Here is a 14,954-nt window from a genome sequence, read left to right on the forward strand (position 1 = left end):
GCTGCATTTTGGATCCTTTTGTTCTAGGACCAATCAGACTGCTGCTTTTTGGATCCTATTCAACTCAGTACATAACAGAGAGCAATTTGGGGCTGCCTGTCTGGGAGGACAGACATTTGGTAATGTGGCCGAGATTGGGCCCATTGGGGAGAAAGCCGTGTCCCTGAAAGGGTTGCTGAATTTCCCTCACCCCGTTGCAACTGAACCATAAGAGCCTGTTGTCGGAGGCTTGGGCCGTGCAGCTATTAAGCTGCTTGAAGCACAAAAATGTATTTTTTATCAAATTTAAATACTTCACGGTTGACCTCAACATGTTACTTTCAATTGCAATTGATCCTAGATCAAACAACTGCACAACATTCCGAAGCCATTCTGAAGTTTTTAATGTCTGACGTTTTACTATGTTTTGTATGTGCTGTAAGCTGCCCAGAGTGGCTGGGGAAACCAAGCCAGATGGGCAGGGTATAAATAAATAAATAAAAATTATTATTATTATTATTATTATTATTATTATTATTATTATTATTATTTTGACTAGAATAATGTGAGTCAGGACTGGAAGTTTTAATGGATAATGTGAGGTAGGCGAACCAGCTCCTTGAGTTGGAACCTGCCTGGTCCCATGGGGAGCAGTTCTCTCACAGTCCTTCTCCCATAAAGACCCTTATGGATCCGTAACTGCTTGGCATTAGGCCTTCTGGCTTTCCTGCTCATTGCAGAGATATCTGCTTGTTCACTACAAAGCACCTAAGAGAAAATAATTGTATACTGTATATGGGAATGTACGACACCCACCCACCCTAAAATTCCCTTCTTTCTTCTTTTCCGATCACTTGTAGCCGAGTAAGATTGACTTCCATAAACACAGTTTTAGCAATGAGTCCATAAGTGACTGTGGAGGCCAATTCTGGATCTACACGTCCTTCCACAATGGGGACCTAGGTTTCCAGGTGGGAGTTGATCCCGGTGAGGGTTTGCCAAGCGTGCCTTCCTCTTGGCATGTTTCTCCCTTGCGTCCTGAGTTCGAGTGTCTTTACCTGCAGCAATTGCATGTTGATTGCCCTCTTAGAAGACAAAGTCCAGCAACTGGAGGAACGTGTAGCTACGCTCCAAAGAATCAGAGAGCTGGAGCTCTTCTTGGAAGCAACAGAGAACACCATCTCCACCAAGGAGGAGACAGGGGACTCCCCTGAGAAGGAGGCTAGTTCACCAACACAGGAGCCAGATATATGGAGAAACGTGACTCAAAGAAGTAGGAGGCCCAGGGTTTGCTCTGATTGTTTAAAGGTAAAGGTACCCCTGCCCGTACGGGCCAGTCTTGACAGACTCTAGGGTTGTGCGCCCATCTCACTCAAGAGGCAAGGGGGCCAGCGCTGTCCGGAGACACTTCCGGGTCACGTGGCCAGCATGACATCGCTGCTCCGGCAAGCCAGAGCCGCACACGGAAACGCCGTTTACCTTCCCACTAGTAAGCGGTCCCTATTTATCTACTTGCACTTTTGCGTGCTTTCGAACTGCTAGGTTGGCAGGCGCTGGGACCGAACAACGGGAGCGCACCCCGCCGCAGGGATTCGAACCACCGACCTTTCGATCGGCAAGCCCTAGGCGCTGAGGCTTTTACTCACAGCGCCACCCGCGTCCCTTCTGATTGTTTAGAAATACACAATTACTTTGAGGTCCTCTCCCCTAGCATGGAAGACGAAGAGCAGACTCCATTTGAGGATCTCTCCCTCATTACAGTCGATCAGGTATATGAAGACGAGCAGCAAAGTCAGTCCTCAGGGAATGTGCAGGCGACCTTGGAACGGACAGCTCACGGAAGAACCCCGACCAAACCTAAGAGGAGGCGTGAAGTGGTGATAGGGGATTCCCTACTGAGGGGAACAGAAGCAGTGATCTGTGGGCCTGACAAGATGTCTCGGGAAGTGTGCTGTCTCCCCGGGGCTAAGATCCAAGATGTAACTGAACGACTGCAAGGAATCATAAAACCCACTGACAAATACCCCTTCCTCTTGGTTCATGTGGGAACCAATGACACTGCAAGCAATAGCCTCCAGAAGATCAAAAGAGACTACGAGGCTCTGGGCAGGAAACTGAAGCAATTAAATGCACAAATTGTCATCTCATCTGTCCTCCCAGTTGAACGACGTGGCCCAGGGAGAGAGGGAAAAATAGTGGAAGTGAACAGCTGGCTTCACAAATGGTGTAAACAGGAACGGTTTGGATTCTTAGATCACGGACTGCAGTTTCTTGAAGATGGACTTCTGGCAAGCGATGGGCTGCACCTCACAACGGTTGGGAGGAATGTTTTTGCAAAAAATCTCAGAAACCTCATCAGGAGGGCTTTAAACTGACTAATGTGGGGGAGGGAGACAGTGCTCCTGAAGGTAGGAGTCTATCAATTGATGAAGATGATCATCCAAATGTCATAGACCAAATGGAGCAAACAGCACGCAGACCTAGTGGTGGGAGGAAAAAATCCTTAAATAAGAGACACGGGGGAATGATTAATGGACTTCAATGTCTGTACACTAATGCGCAAAGCATGGGAAATAAACAAGATGAGCTTGAGCTCTTGGTACAGCAAACTAAATATGACATAATAGGCATCACTGAAACCTGGTGGGATAAGTCCCACAATTGGAATGTAAAAATGGAGGGATACAATCGATTTCAGAGAAACAGACCAGACAAGAAAGGAGGAGGAGTGGCGTTATATGTCAGGGATGTGTATACCTGTGAAGAGATCCAAGATTTAGAACCTCAAAGCCATTTGGGTCAAAATTAAGGGAGAGAAGAATAACAGAGACCTCATTGTGGGAGTTTACTATAGATCCCCAAGCCAAACGGAGGACATAGATGATGCCTTCCTGGAACAGATGGCCAAGCATGCAAAAGGAAGGGAGATAGTAGTAATGGGGGACTTCAATTACCTGGATATTTGTTGGATGTCAAACTCAGCCAAGAGCATAAGGTCAAACAGATTCCTCACTGGCCTTGCAGACAACTTCGTTGTCCAGAAAGTGGGAGAAGCAACAAGAGGAACAGCCATTTTAGATCTGGTCCTAACCAATGTTGATGACCTGGTTAGTGGGGTAGAAGTGGAAGGATCATTAGGCGCGAGTGATCATGCTCTTCTGAAGTTTACTATACAGCGGAAAGGAGAAGCCAAGCATACTAGGACTCAATTTCTTGACTTTAAGAAAGCCGACTTCATAAAACTTAGGAAAGTGCTGGGTGAGATCCCATGGACAGTAATACTAAAAGGAAAGGGAGTTCATGATGGCTGGGAGTTTGTTAAGAGGGAGATAGTAAAAGCACAACTTCAGGCAATACCAATGAGACGGAAACATGGAAGGTGCCTAAAGAAGCCAGGGTGGCTATCTAAAGAACTTTTAACTGAGTTAAGATTAAAAAAGGATGTGTACAAAAAATGGAAAAGGGGGGAAACCACCAAAGAGGAATTCAAACAAATAGCCAGCACGTGTAGACACAAAGTCAGAAAAGCTAAAGCACAGAATGAACTCAGGCTTGCTAGAGAGGTTAAAAGCAACAAAAAAGGCTTTTATGGGTATGTCCGTAGCAAAAGGAAGAACAAAGAAACAGTGGGGTCACTCAGAGGAGAAGATGGTGAAATGCAAACAGGGGACACAGAAAGGGCTGAACTCCTCAATGCCTTCTTTGCCTCAGTCTTCTCCGATAAAGAAAACAATGCCCGACCTGAAGAATTTGGAGCAAATGATTCAGCAGAGGAAACACAGCCCAGAATAACTAAGGAGATAGTACAAGAATACTTGGCTAGTTTAGATGTATTCAAGTCTCCAGGGCCAGACGAACTGCATCCAAGAGTATTAAAAGAACTGGCAGATGTGATCTCAGAACCACTGGCAGTCATATTTGCGAATTCCTGGAGAACCGGCGAAGTCCCGGCAGACTGGAGGAGGGCAAATGTTGTCCCTAGGGAAAAGAGAAGACCCAAATAATTACCGCCCAGTCAGTCTGACATCAATACCAGGGAAGATTCTGGAGCAGATCATTAAGCAAACAGTCTGTGAGCACCTAGAAAGGAATGCTGTGATCACCAATAGTCAGCATGGATTTCTGAAAAATAAGTCATGTCATACTAACCTGATCTCGTTTTTTGACAGAATTGCAAGCCTGGTAGGTGAAGGGAACGCAGTGGATGTAGCCTACCTTGATCTCAGCAAGGCATTTGACAAGGTTCCCCATGATATTCTTGTAAAGAAGCTGGTAAAATGCGGTTTTGACTATGCTACCACTCAGTGGATTTGTAACTGGCTGACTGACCGAACTCAAAGGGTGCTCATCAATGGTTCCTCTTCATCCTGGAGAAGAGTGACTAGTGGGGTGCCACAGGGTTCTGTCTTGGGCCCGGTCTTATTCAACATCTTTATCAACGACTTGGATGATGGACTCAAGGGCATCCTGATCAAATTTGAAGATGACACCAAACTGGGAGGGGTGGCTAACACCCCAGAGGACAGGATCACACTTCAAAACGACTTTGACAGATTAGAGAACTGGGCCAAAACAAACAAGATGAATTTTAACAGGGAGAAATGTAAAGTATTGCACTTGGGCAAAAAAAAATGAGAGGCACAAATACAAGATGGGTGACACTTGGCTTCAGAGCAGTACATGTGAAAAGGATCTAGGAGACTTGGTTGACCACAAACTTGACATGAGCCAACAGTGTGACGCGGCAGCTAAAAAAGCCAATGCAATTCTGGGCTGCATCAATAGGAGTATAGCATCTAGATGAAGGGAAGTAATAGTGCCACTGTATTCTGCTCTGGTCAGACCTCACCTGGAGTACTGTGTCCAGTTCTGGGCACCACAGTTCAAGAAGGACACTGACAAACTGGAACGTGTCCAGAGGAGGGCAACCAAAATGGTCAAAGGCCTGGAAACGATGCCTTATGAGGAACGGCTTAGGGAGCTGGGCATGTTTAGCCTGGAGAAGAGGAGGTTAAGGGGTGATATGATAGCCATGTTCAAATATATCAAAGGATGTCACATAGAGGAGGGAGAAAGGTTGTTTTCTGCTGCTCCAGAGAAGCGGACACGGAGCAATGGATCCAAACTACAAGAAAGAAGATTCCACCTAAACATTAGGAAGAACTTCCTGACAGTAAGAGCTGTTCGACAGTGGAATTTGCTGCCAAGGAGTGTGGTAGAGTCTCCTTCTTTGGAGGTCTTTAAGCAGAGGCTTGACAACCATATGTCAGGAGTGCTCTGATGGTGTTTCCTGCTTGGCAGGGGCTTGGACTCGATGACCCTTGTGGTCTCTTCCAACTCTGTGATTCTATGATTCTATGATTTTAAGTGGACTGTTTCCTTATAGACCCCCAAATCTTCCTTTGCCTCAGCATCACAACTGCCTTTTCCTGTCAGAGTATTCCCTCTGAGGACCCTTTTCCTCAGAGAAAACACCGTTTGGGACTGTGTCTTTTCTATCTTTATCAGTGTTCTGTGATTCAGAACCTGAGACCATGTACTGTGAATTCGTGGCTCTCCTCAGCTCTACCCCATGTCAGAATGAACTCTCCTGACAGAAACAACAACTCTCAGGCCCCCTGAATCTCTCACACCATCTCTCCACTCCACTCCAACTGCCTTCCTTGGGACTCTGGTCAACCAGGAGCTGTTGCTATTGTTACGGAAATTACGGGGGGCGGGGGCACATCTTTAAAGTTAAATATTACAAAGATTATGCCTGAATATATCCTTCCAACTTGACAGCTCAGGGAAGTCACCTAGCTTTAAAAATAATATAAAATCATCTCATTTCCCAGTTCCCCCCATTCCAAAGCTATTTTCCCCTTGCAAAAGGACTCCAGGAAGTTCTCAGAGGTGACAATTGCTGGGCTCATTGTTAGCCAAAGGAAGCCAAATCTCATCACCTGACTCGCCTCAGGCTCCAGACATGCAAAGGAACTTCTATTGTACTTTTGGGTGGTGGGTACTTAAGACATATTTGTCTATGCTAATCTTATACCTGAGTCTTGCCCTGCCATGTCTGCTTATGCTAATCTTGTACCAAGGACTTGCCTGGACATGTTTGCCAAGGTCAACCCCTCCCCTTCGAAGTGTATTCTGGGATGTGGTGGGAAAGTTTTAAAAGTCTTTGTCACCCCATCCTCGGGGTTCAAAATTTGCTCTTTTAACCTATTGCGCAATAAACTTTGGTCTACAGCCATTTGCTCCGGTTGGCTGGACTCCTTCCTTTATTCCGCAGGGACCTGCGGGCTCTGCCCGACAAGCTTGGTGACTGAGCAGCCTCACACCTAGATTTTTCCTTAACACAATAATAATAATAATAATAATAATAATAATAATAATAATAATAATAATAATTTATACCCCACCCATCTGGCTGAGTTTCCCCAGCCACTCTGGGTGGCTCACAATAGAGTGTTAAAAACAATACAGCATTAAATATTAAAAACTTCCCTAAATAGGGCTGCTTTCAGATGTCTTTTAAAGATAAGATAGCTGCTTATTTCCTTCACATCTGAAGGGAGGGCGTTCCTCAGGACCGAGGCCGTGTAGGGCTTTAAAGGTCAGCACCAACACTTTGAACTGTGCTGGGAAACGTACTGGGAGCCAATAGAGATCTCTCAGGTGTCAGGGAAAGGGAGGCAGACAGAGACGGGGGGGGGCATGTAAACACTTATCGAGAGCCCAAACAGCACTTTTCCAGCCAGTCCTCTGAATCGGAGACTGAAATTGGGAGTGGCCAGTGTGTTCCAGGAACTAGCTATTCCCAGAAGAGAGGAGATAAGAGGCGTCCCCTGTCTCGCTGGGCATGCTGGTCTAGAAAGCCACATCACAAAAATTTAGAAGCGGCAACTGACTGAGCAACACAGAGGTGTTGTTTTGGAGCTCCGGCGTGGGCTTGGATTTTGCAGTCATAAATCTACCGGACAGAAGTGGCTCGATGCCTGGAATGTTATCTCCTAACTAGCTAGGCAGCAAACACAACCCTCACATCAGGACCGGTGTTATATGGTCTTGGTGGCCACTCCCAGACACCAGTCTAGCTGCCGCATTCTGGATTAATTGCAGTTTCCAGGTCACCTTCAAAGGCAGCCCCACATATAGCACATTGCAGCAGTCGAAGTGGGAGATAACCAGAGCATGCACCACTCTGGCGAGACAGTCTGCAGGCAGGTAGGGTCTCAGCCTGCATACCAGATGGAGCTGGTAAACAGCCGCCCTGGACACAGAATTAACCTGCGCCTCCATGGACAGCTGTGAGTCCAGAATGACTCCCAGGCCGCACACCTGGTCCTTCAGGGGCACAGTCACCCCATTCAGGATGAGGGAGTCCTCCACACCTGCCCGCCCCCTGTCACAGAGCACATCTCTGAAGAGGGCTTTATAACATGGTGGAGATGCTGAGAAAATGGATAGGGAGATTTTTCGTGATCTTAGCTCCTGGAGTGATCCAATGAAACTGAAGGAGAGCTGGAGGCACTGCTGCAGGAGACTTTGGGCTGAGAATATCTAGAGTCTAGAGGGTGGGGGACTCTTCTGAAGGCCCACTTTTCTTCTCCAGAGCATCCAACGATTTGCTTCCCAGCATGCCAGATCTCTCTTCAGAGTCAAGACAGATTCTGGGTTCCCAATTTCTCCTCCTCCATATTATATCTTCTGAGGATTAGCTACTGTTATGTACTGAGCTGAATCCTAGAACAATAGGATCTAGAATGCAGCAGTCTGATTGGTCCGCAGGAGCCACCCAATCTAGCTCCAGGTGGAAATGAATCAACGACTTGATTGGCCTACAGGAGCAGCCAATCAGGCTCCTGGATGAAGTGAATCAGCAACCTGATTGGCCTGCAGGAGCAGCCAATCAGGCTTCTGGAGGAAGTGAATCTGCAACCTGATTAGCCTACAGGAGCAGCCTGGAATTAGCCAATCATGCGGGGCCCATTGTGTAAAAAATGTATATATAGCTAGACGTTTTGGGGAAAGTTTCATCATTGCTACTACAAGCTGAAAAAAAGAACATGAAATTCACACTCGACTGAGTATTTTTCAGCTACCCCTCCCATATTTCAGACATTATCATGATCTGAGCCTGAGGCCTGATCAAGTCTTTCTTTCAGACTGGGTTACTGCTTTTTTTTTTTTTTTTCCTATTACATTTTATTGTAATTTTATTGATGTTAGGTCCCCTGAGCCCGGTCCTGGGTGGGGAGGGCAGAGTATAAATAAAATTATTATTATTATTATTATTATTATTATTATTATTATTTATTATTATTACTATGGGATGCGGGTGGCGCTGTGGGTTAAAGCCTCAGCGTCTAGGGCTTGCCGATCGAAAGGTCGGCGGTTCGAATCCCCGCGGCGGGGTGCGCTCCCGTTGTTTGGTCCCAGCGCCTGCCAACCTAGCAGTTCGAAAGCACATCAAAGTGCAAGTAGATAAATAGGGACCGCTTACTAGCGGGAAGGTAAACAGCGTTTCCGTGTGCGGCTCTGGCTCGCCAGAGCAGTGATGTCACGCTGGCCACGTGACCCGGAAGTGTCTCCGGACAGCGCTGGCCCCCGGCCTCTAGAGTGAGATGAGCGCACAACCCTAGAGTCTGTCAAGACTGGCCCGTACGGGCAGGGGTACCTTTACCTATTATTATTACTATAGTGCTATCATATGTCAGAATAAAAAGGGAATAGAAGCTGAACAACTTTGGGAATTGCCTTTAAAAAGCTCAACAATTTGGGGGGTTTCCTTAAAAAAAGAAGCAGCTCAACAACTTTTGTGGTGTCCTGGTTTTTACTGCATCCCACTCTGGAAGATCATTAAAATCCAGAGGAAATTGGTTTTCCACTCCCTAAATTCCACATGCATTTTAGAGAAATAGCACCCCCAAATGTCATCTTTGATATTACAGCTAACTGAGCCTGAAATATCACCTGGGGCACCTGTGAGGAATGCCCCAAATAATTTAGAGTTAATGAGGCGTCTTATCTCCTGTATTCTCCTGGTTCTTTCCTGGCACTAAATCAAAGGTTTCTTCCTGGTACTGAATGAAAGGTTGCAGAATGTCCTTGCAAACTATGAGTTTGCTTTGCACATTCTCCCCCCCACCCCCTTTTTTTTAATAATTGTTTAAACTTTCACTTTGGCTGTGGACTTTGACACACACCTGAGGTGCAACACAAAGCAGAAATCCCCGGTCACCTGGTTTCCAGGAAAGGGAACACCCAGTTTGTGAAATAAGTTTTTAACAAAAGACAGCAGAGAAAAAAGTAACTCTTGGGCCGGAAGCAGCCATGGCTGCTGCGGGTCTTGCTGAGGATCTCTCGAGACGTCAGAGGGGAACGTGGAGCTTCTGCGAAAAACACCAGGAACCCCAGAAACTCTTCTGTAAAAACCACAAAACCGCCATCTGTGTGATTTGTGACAAAGCCAAGGAACACAAAAAACACAAGGTTGTTCCTCTGGATGAAGCGCCTGAAATATACACGGTAGGAAATCACGTTTTCTATTCTAGTAATACTCTACTAGTTATGGGCAAGCGACTCCTGCAACAAAATGTTGCAGTGTGTCTCCATGAAAGGAATGCTCCGGTGAGCTTTGTGATAAGGGGGTGGAGTATTTCATTAAGTGGAATGACAGACACTCCAAGTGTCCCTATTTTCCAGGAACAGTCCCAGATTTACAGAAGCTGTCCCGGTTTGTCCCACCTTTCCTTAGGACGTCCCTATTTTAACCGGAGAAATGTTGGAGGGTATGGTAGGATGTCCCTACTTTCAACAGAGAAACGTTGGAGGGTAAGCAACCCCTGAGCCAAGGAGATAAGAAACTGTACAACCTTTAGAAGACATCTGAAGAGAACCCTGTATAGGGATGTTTTTAATGGGTGGCATGTAAATAATAAATTTATTACTATTATTATGATGGAATTTGTTGTTGTTTAGTCGTTTAGTCGTGTCCGACTCTTCGTGACCCCATGGACCAGAGCACACCAGGCACTCCTGTCTTCCACTGCCTCCCACAGTTTGGTCAGACTCATGCTGGTAGCTTCGAGAACACTGTCCAACCATCTCGTGCTCTGTCGTCCCCTTCTCCTTGTGCCCTCCATCTTTCCCAACATCAGGGTCTTTTCCAGGGAGTCTTCTCTTCTCATGAGGTGGCCAAAGTATTGGAGCCGCAGCTTCACGATCTGACCTTCCAGTGAGCACTCAGGGCTGATTTCCTTCAGAATGGATAGATTTGATCTTCTTGCAGTCCATGGGACTCTCAAGAGTCTCCTCCAGCACCATAATTCAAAAGCATCAATTCTTCGGCGATCAGCCTTCTTTATGGTCCAGCTCTCACTTCCATACGTCACTACTGGGAAAACCATAGCTTGTATTATACGGACCTTTGTTGGCAAGGTGATGTCTCTACTTTTTAAGATGCTGTCTAGGTTTGTCATTGCTTTTCTCCCAAGAAGCAGGCGTCTTTTAATTTCGTGACTGCTGTCACCAACTGCAGTGATCATGGAGCCCAAGAAAGTAAAATCTCTTACTGCCTCCATTTCTTCCCCTTTTATTTGCCAGGAGGTGATGGGACCAGTGGCCATGATCTTCGTTTTTTTTGATGTTGAGCTTCAGACCATATTTTGCGCTCTCCTCTTTCACCCTCAATAAAAGGTTCTTTAATTCCTCCTCACTTTCTGCCATCAAGGTTGTGTCATCTGCATATCTGAGGTTGTTGATATTTCTTCCGGCAATCTTAATTCCGGCTTCGGATTCATCCAGCCCAGCCTTTCGCATGATGAATTCTGCATATAAGTTATTTATATGCAGTTTATTTATATGCTTATTTAAGCAGGGAGACAATATACAGCCTTGCCGTACTCCTTTCCCAATTTTGAACCAATCAGTTGTTCCATATCCAGTTCTAACTGTAGCTTCTTGTCCCACATAGAGATTTCTCAGCAGACAGATGAGGTGATCAGGCACTCCCATTTCTTTAAGAACTTGCCATAGTTTGCTGTGGTCGACACAGTCAAAGGCTTTTGCATAGTCAATGAAGCAGAAGTAGACGTCTTTCTGGAACTCTCTAGCTTTCTCCATAATCCAGCGCATGTTTGCAATGTATGATGGAATAGGACGCCCCTATTTTCCTCAGAGAAGTGTTGGAGGGTATGGAATGAGAACAGGAAGTCTCTCCCCCCCACCCCCAGTTGCTGAATTACAATTACAGCCAAGGCCAAGCAACCCTGGCCATGACCAAAGAAGCTGGAGGGATAAAGGTTCTCCTCACACCTGCCCTAAGTTTGGGACTACAGTCACACCTCAAGTTAAATATGCTTCAGGTTGAGCATTTTCAGGTTACGCATTACTTCCGGTTTTTGCTGCTCACGCATGTGCAGACGTCAAAATGACGTCACACGCATGCGCAGAAGCTGTGAATCGCAACCCGCGCACGCGCAGACACACAGACGCAGGTTGCATTCGCTTCAGGATGCGAACGGGGCTCCAGAACGGATCCTGTTCGCATCCAGAGGTACCACTGTATTTGTCACCCATAACCAGAGCATTTCTTATAGCTATATTAGAAGTCGTTCTGTGGAATTAGAAAGGGGGAAAGTATCCTTTCGGGAAGTAAGCTGGCCTCTGTTGCTACACCATGTTTCTTTATATTCAATAAATCAAAAAAGAGAGAAAGAACCAAAGTACAAATCATGTTTCTTTCCAGGATCAACTCTGCAGTCGCGAGGAGAATTTGTGTCAAGAGAGAGAGAAGGTTCTGGCTTACGGAGCAGCCATCTTAAAGCAAAGCCAAGACGAGCTTGTAAGTGCTGTCTGGCTGGCCACTGTGAGAACAGATCACTGGCCTCATCCTGCACTCCACTCCTTATGTACTCCATAGCTCTGCGTGATGCTACCTGCTTTGACATTTCCAATTGCTTGCTAAGCTCAAAGGAAAACAATTCTTTCTGTCCTACGGCCTTGCGACATCTCAAACTTCCCCATGGGGAAAAGTCACAACATCTGAGGCTTTTGAGTTTAGAAAAACAAAAGTTAAGACAAGAGGGACATAAAATTATGCACAGTGTGAAGAAAGCAGATGGACAGAATTATTTATCTCTTATACAAGAACCTGAGGGCATTCAGTAAAACTGAATATTAGATGTTTCAACACACATAATGCAGGTGGCACTGTGGTTTAAACCACTGAGCCTCTTGGGCTTTCTGAGCAAAAGATTGGTGGTTCAAATTCCTACTCCCATTGCTCTGTCCCAGCTCCTGCCAACTTAGCAGTTCGAAAGCACACCAGTGCAAGTAGATAAATAGATACCGCTGCGGCGGGAAGGTAAACGGTATTTCCGTGCGCTCTGGTTTCTGTCACGGTGTCTCACTGCGCCAGAAGCGGTTTAGTCATGCTGGCCATATGACTTCTGGTGAACCAGAGCAGCGCACAGAAACGTCGTTTACCTTTCCGTCGGAGCAGTACCTATTTATCTACTTACACTTTGCCATGCTTTCAAACTGCTAAGTTGGCAGGAGCTGGGACCGAGCAACGGGAGCTCACCCTGTCGCGGGGATTCGAACCGCCGACCTTCCGATTGGCAAGCCCTAGGCTCTGTGGTTTAGACCACAGCGCCACTCAGGTCTAAGAGAGGTATCTGGTTGGACAATGTGAAAAAGAGATGCTGGCCTGATCCAGATTAGAAGGACACTTTTTATGTTCCCTCATTCTTGAGTGTATTCTCTTCCCAAAGCATTGGGGAGGTCTCCCTTCCTTCCTATCAAGGTGTGTTAAACCCCCTACTTCACTTGCACCCTGTAATCTCTTGAATCCAACCCATTCAAATGCTGCAAGAGGATATGGAAGGTTGCAGGAGATCTCTGTAAAAAGCACAGGAATGTGAGGGCAAGGAGCAAGCATGCCATTCAACTTTCCCCCTCGGACTTCACTTCAGGAATAGACAATAAAGGAACCAAAAACAAAACGAAGTGGTTTATGTTTTCTCTTCAGGATCAAATTGACGCTCTTGCGGAGAACCTGGAGGCAATGAGACAGGCAGCATTTGGAAGTGGGGAAAAACAGACACGGAAAAGAAGATTCAAGGGCTTCTTGTAAGTGTTGCTGATGTTGGGAAGTGAAAAAGTACAAGTCTAAAAATAATAAATCCAAAATGATTGGATATTTTTTAAGCACACAAGGCCACCTTACTTCTATTTGGGGTGGCCCCTTTCTCCTGCAGGAAATGACTGACTATTCCAAGGTGGGCACCCATAAGCTTCTAGAAAGTTCTTTTCCTGATTAATGTTGAGAATTTGTAGGGAATTTAAAAGTGCCTTTCCCAGGCAATGCTCAGGAATGACATGGTCCCTTGATGTTGCAGAACCTGAATATATTCTCCACCCTGACTCCCTTTTCTCCTTCCACCATCTAGCAAATGGAAATGGAAGAGAAGACAGCCTTCCTTGAACTGTCAGTCATCTTAAGCTCTTGGGACGAGGACTGCTCTGGGCCTTTCAGGTACGTCCCCTTCCTCCCTCTGTGTCAAGCCTCAGTTTCTGGGCGCAGAGGGAGGAGATACCATTCTCTGCCATACCACATAATTTTATTCATTCTATTTATTTTCTGCCTTCCCTCCCATAGTCGCCCAGGGATAGTTCCTTCCCCGGGTGAGGAAAGTACAAGGAAAAATGCTGGCATTTAGTTTCAAGTGATAGATGAGAGAGACGTGCTTGCTTAGATCCATTTCACAGATAATGATCACTATTGTCCTTTGCAGCAGAATGAAGCAAAAATCAATTCTGCTCTGCCTTCTGCCTGCATTGCAGATCTCCAACACCTCTGCACCTCTCAAAAAGCAACCTTGCAGCTCTTCTTCTGTGGGGAGAAATTGAAGAAGAGGATTGAGGAGGAGGAGGAGGAGGAGGAGGAGGAGCAGAAGCCATTGCAGAGCTGGGAACATCTGAAGCTGTGGGAAGGACCTAGAAACATCAAGTGGAGTCTCACTATTACCTTTCAGGTTAAGAAAAGATCAGCCAGCCAACCAAGGACAGTAATCATCATAGAGACTGTGTGGCATGTCCTGAGCCGTCTGAAGGAAACCATAGATGCGAGGAGCTGCTGCCTAGAAAGCGTCTCCTTTCAGGCAGCTGCCAATAAACAACTCCCTGTCCCACCCCAAAAAGAATTCACAGTGGTACCTCAGGTTACAGACACTTCAGGTCACAGACGCTTCAGGTTACAGACTCCACTAACCCAGAAATAATACCTCAGGTTAAGAACTTTACCTCAGAATGAGAACAGAAATCGCATGACAGCAGCGGAGGCCCCATTAGCTAAAGTGGTGCTTCAGGTTAAGAACAGTTTCAGGTTAAGAACGGACCTCCGGAACAAATTAAGTTCTTAGCCCAAGGTACCACTGTACATTCATAGGATCATAGAGTTGGAAGGGACCACAAGAGCAATCTAGCCCAACCCCGTGCAATGCAGGGATCTTTCGCTGGGAGGAAACCGGAAGGGGAATCAGGACTGAATTTTTGTGTCCATAGACACCCGGGCTTGATTCTGGTCCTGATCACAAATTTCTGGGTTGGGCATATGCTGTCTGCCTGGTGAACCCACTGTTGCGCGCCTGTCTCTGGTTGGCTGACCTTAACATTCTGGTTAAAAACCAAAGCAGAACCTGGAAGCTGGAAATCTATGGGTGTTATGTACTGATGTTCTCACCCTGGGCCAGCAGGGGGTTACTGTAGATAGTTTTCACTCAGGTCCACGTCAGTTATTTTAGGCGGGAAACCCTGGGTTGTTGTTGTTACAATGTTGACAGCCGGCTCCTATAAATGGAGGCCGGCTGAGCTGTTTGCTGTTCAGTCTGTCCAGCTTACAATAAAGAGCTGCTCTGGAGAAATCACTGTGTCGTCTGATATGTTCGCCCACAACTTAACAACGGGGAACCCACAAACAA

At 46.2% G+C, this 14,954-nt stretch overlaps 1 protein-coding gene across 1 annotated transcript; it reads left to right on the top strand.

Annotated features, from left to right (window-relative positions):
• Window positions 1-8,705: 8,705 nt before the first annotated feature.
• On the top strand, window positions 8,706-14,160 carry LOC310670964 (E3 ubiquitin-protein ligase TRIM7-like). The gene is made up of 5 exons (XM_083426858.1): window positions 8,706-9,498; window positions 11,720-11,815; window positions 13,004-13,104; window positions 13,425-13,510; window positions 13,819-14,160. Exons 1-4 carry the CDS (start codon window positions 9,304-9,306, stop codon window positions 13,474-13,476), a joined length of 444 nt encoding a protein of 147 aa, XP_083282984.1. The 5' UTR covers window positions 8,706-9,303; the 3' UTR covers window positions 13,477-13,510; window positions 13,819-14,160.
• The last annotated feature ends 794 nt before the right edge of the window (window positions 14,161-14,954 follow it).

The sequence above is a fragment of the Podarcis tiliguerta genome (genome assembly GCF_965153285.1).
Source record: "Podarcis tiliguerta genome assembly, chromosome: 2".
NCBI lineage: Eukaryota > Metazoa > Chordata > Lepidosauria > Squamata > Lacertidae > Podarcis > Podarcis tiliguerta.